The following is a 14,384-nucleotide window of genomic DNA, read 5'->3' on the forward strand; positions in this document are numbered from 1 at the left end:
GTGAGAAAAAACGTTTTCACCCAGAGAGTTGTGAATTTATGGAAGGGGCATATCACTGGATGGATTTAAGAGAGAGTTAGATAGAGCTCTAGGGGCTAGTGGAGTCAAGGAATATGTGGAGAAGGCAGGCACGAGTTATTAATAGGGGACGATCAGCCATGATCACAATGAATGGCGGTGCTGGCTCGAAGGGCCGAATGACCTCCTCCTGCACCTATTTTCTATGTCTATCTTTCTATGTAACTACTCACAGGTGGATCAGATCATGAGAGGAATAGATTGGGTAGATGCACAGTCTTTTGCCCAGAGTAGGGGAATCGAGGACCAGAGGACATAGGTTCAAGGTGAAGGGGAAAAGATTTAATAGGAATCTGAGGGGTAACTTCTTCACACAGAGGGTGGTGGGTGTATGGAACAAGCTGCCAGAGGAGGTATTTGAGGCAGGGACTATCCCAAAGTTTAAGAAACAGTTAGCCAGGTACATGGATAGGACAACTTTGGAGGGATATGGACCAAACACAGGCAAGTGGGACTGGTGTAGCTGGGACATTGTTGGTTGGACTGGTGTGGGCATGTTGGGCCGAAGGGCCTGTTTCCACACTGTATCACTCTATGACTCTAATTCAGGTCTGCCAAGGCTCTGCACTCCTTTGAAATTGTTTAACTGCCAATAACTACCACCCTTCTGATTACAGATCATTGACATGAAATGTTAATTCAATTTCTCTCTGAAATTATTCAGCCATCCATCAATGAATCTGCTGGCCAGAGCGACCAGCCTCAGCAATCTGCCACAAGTTCAAATGAGAACAATAGATGAACTGAAAATCACATGGCTGCAGGGAAATCTGAAAGGACTAATTGCAATCGATCTTCGTGTGAAATACCCAAACAATGGAAGAAAAGGCACAACTACTTCCGACATCAGCAATATATCATCAATTTGGTAATAAAAATTATAATTTTGGAGCAACATATTACAATTTCTTATCAAACATATCCTTTGACATTCCCCCAGCTCCCTCTGCCTAATGAAAGCAATGCATTGATTATGTGCACAAAGCATCTGTCGGAAGGAACTGCAGATGCTGGTTTACACCGAAGATAGACACAAAATGCTGGAGTAAAGCCCCTGTCCCACTTAGGAGACCTAAACAGCAACTTGCCTGCCGCCCAAAAAAAAATCAAGTTCGAGGTGACCTGCAACCTCCTACCACCTCCCACGCATATGTTGAAAACCTTCCTCGACTGTGAAGAAAACCTGCTTCGACTAGACCTGCGACTAAGAAATTATTGATTTTTAAAACGGCAACCTATTTTTAGTCGAGGCCGGTTTTAATCATGATGGAAAAATAGCAGCAACCTAGATGAAGCCTCGACCACGCGGAAACCACTTTCGACCATTAGGGAGAGTGACCAAAACCTCCGGTGACCTCATGGAAACCTTGGGTGGCGTGCAAGGTCACCAGAGGTTGCTGTTTAGGTCTCCTAAGTGGGACAGGTCCTTAACTCAGCGGGACAGTTTAAGAATAAGGGGTAAGCCATTTAGAATGGAGACGAGGAAACACTTTTTCTCACAAAGAGTTGTGAGTCTGTGGAATTCTCTGCTTCAGACGGCGGTGGAGACCGGTTCTCTGGATGCTTTCAAGAGAGAGCTAGATAGAGCTCTTAAAAATAGGGGAGTCAGGGGATATGGGGAGAAGGCAGGAACGGGGTACTGATTGGGAATGATCAGCCATGATCACATTGAATGGCGGTGCTGGCTCGAAGGGCCGAATGGCCTCCTCCTGCGTCTATTGTCTATTGTCTATTGACAAGCAGCATCTCTGGACAGAATGAATGGAAGGAATTCCTTCTCTCCAGAGATGCTGCCTGTCCCGCTGAGTTACTCCAGCACTTTGTGTCCATCATGACTTGCACAAATGACAGGGTCATTATAGAATGGCAATGCTACTTATCTCTCCAATTACAATGGTAACCAAACCAAACATACCAGCTACTCTGTGTTTCGCTGGGTTTGCTCTGGAAACCGATTTCCGCTGCCCCAAAGCACTCCTTGCTCGTGAAGATATTCTCGACATTGGATTAACTGCTGAAATACAATCACAAAATTATATAAAATAAATTCCAGGGCAGCGCAGGAATTTAATTCAACATTTTTTAAGTACATTAGCTTCACATTTAGATCCAAGAAACAATTTTCAAAACTGAATGTCATTACATCCAGCACACACTTTAAAACTGTCTTTACCTTGCACTAAACGTCACTCCCTTATCATACACTGTAAATGGCTCAATTGTAATCATGTATTGTCTTTCTGCTGACTGGATAACACGCAACAAAAGCCTTTCACTGTACCTCGTTACACGTGAAAAACAAACTAAACTAAAACACTTAAGGGCCTGTCCCACTGTACGAGGTAATTCAAGAGTTCTCCCGAGTTTTCCCCCGATTCGAACTCGGAGAATTACGGTAATAGCCGCTCGTAGGTACTCGGGGCTCTCGTGGACATTTTTCAACATGTTGAAAAATCTTCATGAGCTTACCGCGTTTCCCGAGTACCTGCCATTAGCGTTACGAGCCGCTAAGAGATGTCCCGAGCTCCGACGTACCCGCTACGTACATTCTACGTACTTACCACGAGTTTGATTTTTTTTTAAACTCGAGAAAGCTCTTGAATTACCTCGTATAGTGGCACAGGCCCATTTGAGCATTGTGGTTGAATTTCTATTCCAAGGTGTAAAATTACATTATCAAAGCTATCTCACTCTTCAAGGCCTCCCACTTGCCAGATGTCCCCTTTCCCTGAAAACAACTTACTCCAATCAACTTTTGGAAACAAATGTCATCAAAATCTGCCTTGCCCCAATTTAGAACATTAACTTGTGGGCCAGTTCTGTGCTTTTTTATATCCATAATTATTTCAATACTAATAGAACGATGGCCTCCCCATTGATATATTAGTCATTCACTTTGCCCTACTTCCGAAGAGTATTCTAGTTGACCTCTTCCTTAAAGGGGCTGTCCCACTTGGGCGACCTAATTGGCGAGGTTAGAAGAGTTTAGGAGAGTGAAAAAATGTCATGTTGAAGACCTCCTTCGACTATATAGAAGACCTCCTTCAACCTCCTTCGACTATGTTGAAGACTAGCTTCGACTAGCTTCGGGAAAATTGGACACCGAATAGTGGAGAGTGAAGACGACCTCCTTCGACCTCTCTTCGACTATGATGAAGACTATCTAAGACTACCCTCGATTACCTACGACTAACATGCCAACCTACTATGACCTACTACGACTAAACCTACGAAAATATACGAGTAAAGAAAGTATCGATTTTTTCCATGGCGACCTTTTTTTACTCGCGGGCATTTTACGGCATGTTGAAAAATACGCCGCGACCTAGCTGAGGCCTCGAGTACACGGGGACTACTCTCGAGCATGAAGGAGAGTTACAAAGACCTTCTATGACCTCGTGTCGACCATGCTGCGAGTATGAGTCGAGGGCAAACTGGCCAGAACTCGCGGATTAGGTCGCCCAAGTGGGACAAGCCCTTAAATTTCTCAGCAGTTACAACATTTCATGCATAAGAGGAATAAATTAAAGACGCACCAACTCTCTGTAATTCACGTCTTCTTTGTTCCTGAGGATATCGTGCATATTTCATTCTCCTGCCACTGGCTCTGTAACCAGGTGGATAGCCTCTAACTCGAAGGTTGTGGGGTGATCGTAACCGACGTGAATGTGTAACAGCAGAAGATTCCATGGGCACATTCTTTGACCTTAATGTTGCTCCCCTGTCTTAAAAAAGAAAAGTTAGACATTGTTCAGATGAATTCCTCCCTGACGAATCTTACTTGTTTCCAGTTAAATAATTATCATCAGTCCTATAACGGAGTAACAATATTTTCTGTTGTGTTTCAAGATCAAAAGGAGAAAACAACGATACGGGTCTAACATTAAGAGATATCAAGACATGTTTAAGTCAACTTTTAATGAAGTGAAGACAGACACAAAAGGCTGGAGTAACTTAAAGGGACAGGCCGCATCTCTGGAGAAAATGACAATAGACAATAGACAATATGTGCAGGAGTAGACCATTCGGCCCTTCGAGCCAGCACCGCCATTCAATGTGATCATGGCTGATCTTCCCCAATCCGTACCCCGTTCCTGCCTTCTCCCCATATCCCCTGACTCCGCTATTTTTAAGAGCCCTATCTAGCTCTCTCTTGAAAGCATCCGGAGAACCTTCCTCCGCCGCCCTCTGAGCAGAGAATTCCACAACTCTCTGTGAGAAAAAACGTTTCCTCGTCTCCGTTCAAAATGGCTTACTCCTAATTCTTGATTTGGTGACGTTTCGGGTCAAGACCTTTCTTCAGACTTCAGGGCCTGTCCAACTTGGCGATTTTTTTTCAGCGACTGCCGGCATCATTGGCTGACGTATCAGGTCACTGAAAAAGTCGCTGCGTGACGCGGCGTGATGCCGTATTGTGTTTCCTCAAGTGTCGCAACATTTTTTTTGTTGCCGCTGGATTTTGAAATGTTCTAAATCTTTTGGCGACCCTGATACGTAAGTCAATGACGCTGGCAGTCGTCGGAAAAAAAAAGACGTGGGACAGGCTCTTTAGAGTCAGGGGAAAGGGAAAGGAGAGATATACATGGTAATTAGGAGAAATGAATGGAGGATATGTAAAAAGCACCAATAATCGGGGAAATGCGGGCCACACAATAGGCCATTGTTGGGGGTACACAAAATTGCTGGGGAAACTCAGCGGGTGCAGCAGCATCTATGGAGCGAAGGAAATAGGCGATGTTTCGGGCCGAAACCCTTCTTCAGACCATTGTTGGGTGTGGGATTAGGTGACAACGAGTCGGAGGAACTCAACAGGATGTCAGTAAAACTAATACAACAACTAGGTATGTTACAATACCTACCTTCAGCAGTGCTGCAGTTCTTGTGTGCGCGACTTTGGCGCCTTTGAGGGGGGGGGGGGGGGCGGGATTAAACTGACGTTTTCTCCTGCCTGTCCGAGATATATTTTCTCAGGCTACTACCTGATGCTGAAAAATCGTTCCGACTTCCGTTCTCGGAAGTTTTTTTTTTAAATCGCGGGACAATTTAATGACTGGAGTAAAATAAAAAGGCTACTTCTAAATTGCAGACTTGATTTTTTAAAATCTCAACATTTTGTAATATTGCTACAACAACTTGGGTGAGGGGGAGGAACAGATAGAGAGGGGATGAAAGGGTTACTTGAAGTTAGAGAAACCAATATTCATACCACTGAGTTGTAAGCTGCCCAAGCGAAATATGAGGTGCTGTTCCACCAATTTACATTTGTCCTCACTGAGAATGGAGGAGGCCCAGGACAGAAAGGTCAGCATGGGAATGGGAGGGGGAGTTAATCTGTTTGGCAGCCTGGAGATCAGGTAGGCCTAGACGGACTGATCGGAGGTGTTCAGCGAAAAGATCGTCGCATCTGCGCTTGGTCTCGCCGATATCTAGGAGTCTACACCTGGAACAGCGGATACAGTAGATGAGGTTGGAGGAGGTGCAAGTGAACCTCTGCCTCACCTAAGTGTCCCTGGACAGAGTCGAGGGAGGTGGTTGAAGTGATAGTTGGGAATATAATTCCAGAATTATATTTTCGCTGACTAAAGGCATAGTTATGTCGTGGGAAGGTTCGTAAACACTGGAGAGTAGGAATGGGTGACGTTTCTCGGACTTTGAACTCGGACTTCAGACGTCAGGCTGAAGAAGTGTCTTGACCCGAAATGTCACCCATTCCTTCTCTCCAGAGATGCTGCCTGTCTCGCTGAGTTACTCCAGCATTTTGTGTCTATTTTAGGTTTAAACCAGCATCTGCAGTTCCTTCCTACACAAGATTCGTAAATGTTTGGAATGCAGGAACATGGTTGCAGCCTGATTGCAACATGCACTGCTGCAGTCAATAATATCACTGTGTGTTTAAGAAAGACCTGCAGATGCTGTAAAAATCGAAGGGGGACAAAAATGCTGGAGAGACTCAGCGGGTGAGGCAGCATCTATGGAGAGAAGGAGTAGGCGACGTTTCGGGTCGAGACCCTTCTTCAGACTGCTTATACGGGTCTTGGTTAAGACATGGTCGTAGAGAACGGCTACGTAGGATTGTCAACATAAAGATGAAATTATTAATTTGTGGAGGAGCTGTGTAGGAAGGAACTAGTTTACACCAAAGATAGACACAAAATGCTGGAGTAACTCAACAGGACAGGCAGCATCTCTGGACAGAAGGAATGGGCGTTGATTAGCAATGGCAAACTAAAAGAATGCTGCACTGGTCAAGCAGTATGTGGTGAGGGGCTAGGTACAAGTGGTAGAGTTATAGTTCACTTTAACTTTGGGATAGAAAAGGATGGAATGCCAGTCAGAAGAATATATATAACCAAGATGAGATTTTGCTAAGGTAACAATGAGTTGAAGCAATATCGGAGATTAATAATATTCCTGGTGTTTAAGAAGGAACTGTAGATGCTGGAAAAATCGAAGGTAGACAAAAATGCTGGAGAAACTCAGCGGGTGAGGCAGCATCTATGGAGCGAAGGAATAGGCGACGTTTTGGGTCGAGACCCTTCTTCAGACTGCTTACACGGGTTTGGGTTAAGACATGGTCGTAGAGTTGGCGGGAAGGAGGAATCACAGAGGGGGGGGCAGTGAGAGGCGGTTGCTAAACTGTCTTCAGAGAGAGGAGTAGACGTACCTTGAGGAGTTTTCACAGTGGAGTCGACAAAATGTTTAAGAAAGAACTGCAGATGCTGGAAAAATCGAAGGTAGACAAAAATGTTGGGGAAACTCAACGGGTGAGACAGCATCTATGGAGAGAAGGAATAGGCGACATTTCGAAACGTCACCTATTCCTTCTCTCTAATAATGTTACTGGGATGAATTTAACAGGATCTTAATTACAAAGATTATAAGATTAGAATATCATTTGAGTGGTTTAGTTCATCCTAATATCCTCAGGGAAAGGGGGATGGAATATGGCACCATTTTGTGATGATGGATCGTCTTATAACAGCATCTTTTTCTAAGACAAGATGGGTAATTTCAAACAGAAAGGTATGGAAGGTAAAAGTAGTTGAGAGAGCGGTTAGAGTGAAAAACTGCAGGTGCTGGAAAGATGTTTAAACAAAAACAGAAAATGCAAAACATACTTGGCTAATAAAATATGATTATGATTATGAGGTCAAAGAGCAGAAGAGAAAAAGAGTTAACATTTCAGATCAAGGACTATTCATTACAGAAATACCAAAAAAATGTTGCAAGCCTATTTCAGAGGAAGGGTGTTTGATCGAAAAATGTTGACTCTGCCTTTCGCCCCTGCTGACTTGCTGAATGCTTCCAGCATTTTTTACTTTTCGTGATAGAAAGATAGAAACTAGGTGCAGGAGTAGGCCATTCGGCCCTTCGAGCCAGCACCGCCATTCAATATGATCATGGCTGATCATCTAAAATCAGTACCCTGTTCCTGCTTTTTCCCCCATATCCCTTGATTCCGTTAGCCATAGGAGCTAGATCTAACTCTCTCTTGAATACATGATGGAGAGGTCATGTTGGTTGGCTGCAAGCAAGCAAACTAAATCTATGCACTTGAATTGTGCCATCAGGACAGAGTTTAAAAGAGAGTAATTTAACAAAATAAAGGAAGTTGGCATGCTCAAGGGGTAATGCAGGGATAATTGTGGAATATAGGGGCAATGATGGTAGGTGACATTGAAACAGTACCACCAAACGCAGAGAAAAGGTGAAGCCGAAAGCTTCAGAAATGGCAATGTTTCTTGATCTCACCGTCTCCATCAAAGTAGATTGACTCGACTGACATCTATTATAAACCCACTAACTCCCACAACTATCTAGACGTCTTCCCACCCTGCTTCCTGCAAAGACTCTATCCCCTACTATCAATTCCTCCGTCTACGCCGCATCTGCGCCCAAGATGAGGTGTTCGTACATCCGAGATGTCCTCATTCTTTAGGGAACATGAGTTCCCCTCTCCCATCATAGATGATGTCCTCACTAGGGTCTCCTCCATATCCCACAGTTCCACTCTTGCTCCCGCTCCCCCTAGTCACAACAGGGACAGAGTCTCCCTCGTCCTCACCTTTCACCCCATCAGCTGTCGCATACAGCAACATCATCCTCTGACATTTTCACCACCTCCAACGGGATCCCACCACGAGCCACATCTTCCCATCTCCACTCCTTTCCACTTTTTGGAGAAACCGTTCCCTCCGCAACCTCCTGGTCAACGCGTCCCTTCCCACCCAAACCACCCCCTCCCCAGGTACCTTCCCCTGCAACCGCAGGAGATGCAACACCTGTCCCTATACCCCATCCTTTGATTCCGTCCAAGGACCCCAACAGCCCTTTCAGGTGAGACAGAGGTTCACTTGCACCTCCTCCAACCTCATCTGCTGTCTCCGCTGCTCCAGGTGTCAACTCCTATATAGCGGCGAGACCAAGCGCAGGCTCGGCGATCATTTCACTGAACACGTCCACTCAGTTTGCCTTGGCCTATGTGATCACCCGGTTGCTCAACACTTTACCTCTCCTTCCCATTCTCATTCTGACCTTTCTGTCCTGGGCCTCCTCCATTGCCATAGTGAGGCCCAGTGCAAATGGGAGGAACAGCACCTCATATTTCACTTGGGCAGCTTACACCTCAGCGGTATGAACATTGGCTTCTCCAACTCCAAGTAACCATTGCTTTCCCTCTCTCTCTGTCACTCCCTCGTTGTCCGACTAGTTTCACTGTCCTCCTGATGATATTTTACTATTTGTTTGCCTCCTTGACTGATGAAGTCCAATATGCCAAAAGCCTTCTTGACCACCCTATCTACCAGTGATGCCAATTTCAAGGAACTATATACCTACAGTCCTAGACCCCTCTGCTCTACAACACTCCCCAGAGCCCTACCATTCACTGTTTAAGTCTGTCCTTGTAAGGCTGCCCAAAATGCAACACCTCGCACTTCTGAATGAATGAATGAATAGTTTATGAATGAATACGTCACTGTATTAAATTCCATCAACCATTCCTCAGCCCAACCTATCCTACTGCAATTTTTGACAATCATCTTCACTTTCTACAATACCCACGCACTTTAGTGTCATCTGAAAACTTGCTAATCATGTCTTGTACGTTCTCATCCAAATCATTTATATAGATGACAAACAGCAATGGGCCCAGCACAGAACGCTGAGGCCCACCACTAGTCACAGACCTCCAGTCCAAAGAGTAACCTTCCACCAACACCCTCAGCTTCCTTCCATGAAGCCAATTTTCTATCCAGTCAGCTATCTCTCCTTGGATCCCATGTGATCTAATCTTCTAGAGCCTTGCTGAAATCCATATGTCCAATGCCTACAGCTTTGCCCTCATCAACCTTTTCAGTCACATCTTCAAAAAAACTCAATCAAAGACCCTTCATCACAAAGACTTCAATACTTTGGGAAGACTGCTCACCAGCACCAACCCAAGCATAGTTAGGATGAACATTAATGCTGACCCTGGCAGAAAATCCACAGACGAAATACACAAAATATTTCAGAGAAACTCAGCGGGTGAGGCAGCATTTATGGAGCAAAGGAACAGGCAACGTTTCGGGTCGAGACCCTTCTTCAAACCAAAACGTTGCCTATTCCTTCGCTCCATAGATGCTGCCTCACCCCGCTGAGTTTCTCCGGCATTTTTTTCAGCATCTGCAGTTCCTTCTGAAGCACAAAACATTTCCCTAATTTATCAAATGAAACCTGAGTACATGTGATCATTTAATAATCAATACTTGTGTCTTCAAGGAATTCCATTTGAGCCCAGTGATTAAACTGATAATAATTTGACCTTAAACTATTTCTCCCCTTCGTTACCTCATTACTCATACAGAGTTCTGCTTTAATTCTCTTATATTGGCATTTAAAATACAATAGCATTAAATAACGCAGCATACTGGGATGAACCATTGCAATATTAAGTTGGAAAAATAATTTTGGATTTGAAAATTTGATTTGAAATTTTGGATAGGAAAATTTGAAAAATGGCGGGACTGTCATATGAGGAAAGATTGGAACGACTGGGCTTGTATTCACTGCAGTTTAGAAGGATGAGAGGAGATCTTATAGAAACGTATAAAATTATAAAAGGACTGAACAAGCTAGATGCAGGAAAAATGTTCCCAATGTTGGGCGAGTCCAGAACCAGGGGCCACAGTCTAAGAATAAAACCATTTAAAACTGAGATGAGAAAAAACTTTATCACCCAGAGAGTTGTGAATTTGTGGAATTCTCTGCTACAGAGGGCAGTGGAGGCCAATTCACTGGATGAATTTAAAAGAGAGTTAGATAGAGCTCTAGGGGCTAGCGGAATCTAGGGATATGGGAAGGGAGGCACGGGATTGTGGATGATCAGCCATGATCACAATGAATGGCGGTGTAGGCTCAAAGGGCCAAATGGCCTCCCCCTGAACCTATTTTGTATGTTTCTATGAAAAAAGAGTCCATATAATGCACGTATTTTGTAAAGAAATATTTCAGTGGTATGTTATCAGCAAAGCGGGGCGGGACTGTGAGTGAATAAGAACTGTGGAACAAAATCATGAACAGATTTTTGAAGAATGTGGTTATGATTAAACACACAGCACAGTGTAAACTATTCCCATACTGTATAAAAACTGAAAACAGATGAGCTGTTTCTGACCTTATGCTTTTACAAATCCAAAATGTACAAGAATGGTGATTTCTGTACAGATTTTTGAGAGCAGCCGATAACACAAATCACCTTGAAAATTTGAACTTAGTTTGAATATTAAATGACTTTCCATTGTAACATGACCATTGTTACATAACCTTCACAAATTAATTTCTGTACATGCCAAATCCCACTAAACAAAATTACACTCATGAAATTCACCACAAAACGTGCAATTCCACTAAAAAAATATCATCTTATTTTGCTTGTGCTACTTTAAAAACGATATATTCTTCTTCTTCTCTAACTGTATAGTGTCTGAAATGGCCATTCACCCTCTCTCCAATACAGGCTCCAGTTTCTCATCTTACAATTCTTTTTATTGCAATGTTACACCATTAACAACTGTGACATCCACAATCAAAGGTCAATGCTCGAATAGACTTTCTCCAAAACTTACTACTTCTCTATTTTCCTTTAAAGATGCTTCTCAACTCTTGCAGCAGGCTCACAGTCATCTACTTTAATGTCTCCTTATGGAGATCATCAAATTTTATTTTATAATGCTCTACAGAGAACCAGTCACACAGCACGTAAACAGGCCCTTCTGCCCAACTTGCCCATGCTAACAAAGATGCCCCATCTACACTGGTCCCACGTCCCAGCATTGGGCCCATATCCCTCTAAACCTTTCCTATCCATGAACCTGTCCAAATGTATTTTAAGTGTTGTTGTAATACATGCCTCAACTACCTACTCTTGGCAGCTCCTTCCATATACCCACAATCCTCTGTGTGAAAAGTTGACCCTCAGGTTCCTATTAAATCTTTCCCCTCGCCCCTTAAACACACGTCCCCTGGTTCTTGATTTTTGTATTCTGGTGCATTTACCCTGTCAAATCTGCCACAGCCAGACATAAAAACAGTTTTTAGCCACGAGTAGTTGCTCTACTCAACAGCCAAAAATCTGTAGCCTCCCTTTGATCTGGTATTTTGTTGGTTCACATGTTTTATTATTATTGTTTAGTGTTTTCTGAGTCACTCGTAACTGTCACTGTATGTCATGTTGTTACTTGTGGGCGGAGCACCAAGGCAAATTTCTTGTATGTGAATACTTGGACAATATACTTACTTACTTACTCTATTCCCTTCATAATCTTATACACGTATATAAGATCACCACCTACCCTGCTGTGCTGTAAAGAATAAAATCCTAGGCTGTCCAACCTCTCCTTGAAGCTCTGGGATTCAAGTCCTGCAACATCCTTGTAAATCCTCTGCACTCTTACCAGCTTGACAACATCCTTCCTATAGCATGATGGCCTAATTTGCACACTACACTCCAAATGCAGCCTTACCAATGTTTTGTACACTGCAAAGTTAACAACACCACACCTGTACACAATGTGTAGGAAGGAACGGCAGGTGCTGGTTTAAACCAAAACACAAAAAACTGGAGTAACTCTTCACCAGCCTGTTATGCAGGCGGGGGACAGGGCAAGCGGGGGAGATTGCTGTCTGAGTGAAATTCACACGGTGCAAAGACAAGGTGATACAGACACACACCGCGATGAACAGGAAGGTTGGCGCTGTAATTAAGATGGCTAAAGCACAGTGTACGGTAAGTCCTTTAAAAGAAGGGGAGATGGGGGATGGGGGGAAGGGTGGAGAAGGAGTGGAGACACTTTTAAGAAGCCAGAGATACACGGCTGTGAAGCTCGGCGGACATTTAACATTACCGGTCGGTTATCCTTGGTTCTGAAAACTACTGCTTATGGTTTTTTTTCCCAATGAGCCAATGAAATTCACCGGTCAGCACCGGCTACAACCTATGAGAACCTCCAAGAACCTTCGACCTCCCGGCAACCCATTAGGACCTCCTGGCGACCCATGCCATACGGCACGAGAATTCTCGCTACTCTCCATGGCGGCTTCATTCTAGTCGCAGCTAATATTTCAACATGTTGAAAGATTGACGGCAACCATAATGAGGCCACGACCATGAAAGCGACTCCCCGGCAACCACCCGCGAACATGTGGCAACCATGTGGCGACAGCATAGTCTCCTGTGGTAGATAAAAATGCTGGAGATAGTGAAGTCTAGAAACGGTTGGGAGATGTCGGAAATGATCCAGGTGTATTTGAGTACCGGATGGAAGTTAGTGGTGAAATGGATGAAGTCAGTGAGTTCTGTATGGGTGCAGGAGGTAGCACCAATGCAGTCGTCAATGCACATCCAAACCAGGGCATCGGACCAAGTGTAGGCTTGGCAATCGCTTCGCCCAACACCTCCGCTCGGTTCGCAATAACCAACCTGATCTCCCGGTGGCTCAGCATTTCAACTGCCTCTCCCATTCCAAATCCAACCTTTCTGTCCTGGGCCTCTTCCATAGCCAGTGAGGCCCACCGTAAATTGGAGGAGCAGCACCTCATATTTTGCTTGGGCAGTTTACACCCCAGCGGTATGAACATTGACTTCTCCAATTTCAGGTAGTCCCTGATTTCTCCTTCTTTCCCCTTCCCTTCCCAGCTCTCCCTCAGCCCTCTGTCTCCGCCTCTTCCTTTCTTCTTCCTGCCCCTCCCCCCCCACTTCCACATCAGTCTGAAAAAGGGTCTCGACCCGAAACATCACCTATTCCTTCGCTCCATAGATGCTGCCTCACCCGCTGAGTTCCACCAGCATTTTTGTCTACCTCTGATGATTCATGTATTCTTATGAAATGCCATCTTGTGTAATGTCATCATAACAGATTTAGAATTATTATTATACCTAGGGGTCAGAGTCGGGGTCGGATACACAAGAAATCAAGGAGTCGGAGTCGGGTGTTTTGGGTATCGACTCCACAGCCCTGCACCCCATCACCACAAAATAGTCATGTTTATGAACCAACAAGGCCACAGTATTTAAGCATGGAATCAGGAAAGGCTACTGCAATCATGAGCCAATATACACCAAAACAACTAACCATGACACAAAATGCTGGAGTAACGCAGCGGGACAGGCAGCATCTCGGGATAGAAGGAATGGGTCGCGTTTGACCTGGGGGTGGTGAGCTTCTGTTTTGTGAATGGATAATACACAAGCCTGCCGAGCTTGTTTCATCCGAACCAGAATTCCGCATCCTTCCTTTTCAATATTCACCTAGATTGTTAACAAAAACTTTTCTTCAACGTGACTAAACATTTTTTAGATTAAAATTTAATACAATTCCAATGTTTGATTAGAGAGAGAAAAGCTGCCTCAAAAGATACTGAAATAAATGAGAGGGGTGAACTTTATGCAAAAATAAAATAGTTTTTGGAATTTATAGTAAATGCAACACAGCATCTGTGAAAATCTCCTCAACTGGGTGCAATGGTTAAGGGCCTGTCCCACTTTCACGACCTAATTCACGACCTCTGCCGAGTTTGCCCTTGACTCATACTCGCAGCATGATCATCACGAGGTCGTAGGAGGTCGTAGGTAGGTCGTAGCAGGCCGTGATGCTTGTCGTAGGTACTCGTGGCATCAAGTAGGTCGGGGCGTTTTTCTAGCCTGATGAAAAATGTCCATGAGTAAAAAAGTTGTGAATTAGGTCGTGAAAGTGGGACAGGCCCTTTAGACTTGTGCCTATCACGAGTGCCTATAGCTAACGGAAATTGTAACATCAATCACTCGC

The 14,384-nt window shown here is 44.2% G+C and overlaps 1 protein-coding gene across 3 annotated transcripts in view; it reads right to left on the reverse strand.

Moving 5' to 3' along the window:
* fndc1 (fibronectin type III domain containing 1) overlaps positions 1 to 14,384 on the reverse strand; it is a 215,133-nt gene that overhangs the window by 137,676 nt on the left and 63,073 nt on the right. For 2 of the 3 annotated variants that reach the window (XM_033025077.1, XM_033025076.1), the window contains exons 4-5: positions 3,615 to 3,803; positions 1,994 to 2,092 (exon numbers count right to left, since the gene is read on the reverse strand). In XM_033025077.1, coding sequence (XP_032880968.1) covers positions 1,994 to 2,092; positions 3,615 to 3,803 — 288 coding nt within the window. The remainder of the gene's footprint in view (positions 1 to 1,993; positions 2,093 to 3,614; positions 3,804 to 14,384) is intronic. The other variant, XM_033025078.1, reaches the window with a different exon arrangement.

This window comes from Amblyraja radiata, chromosome 8 (genome assembly GCF_010909765.2).
Source record: "Amblyraja radiata isolate CabotCenter1 chromosome 8, sAmbRad1.1.pri, whole genome shotgun sequence".
Taxonomy (NCBI): Eukaryota; Metazoa; Chordata; class Chondrichthyes; order Rajiformes; family Rajidae; genus Amblyraja; species Amblyraja radiata.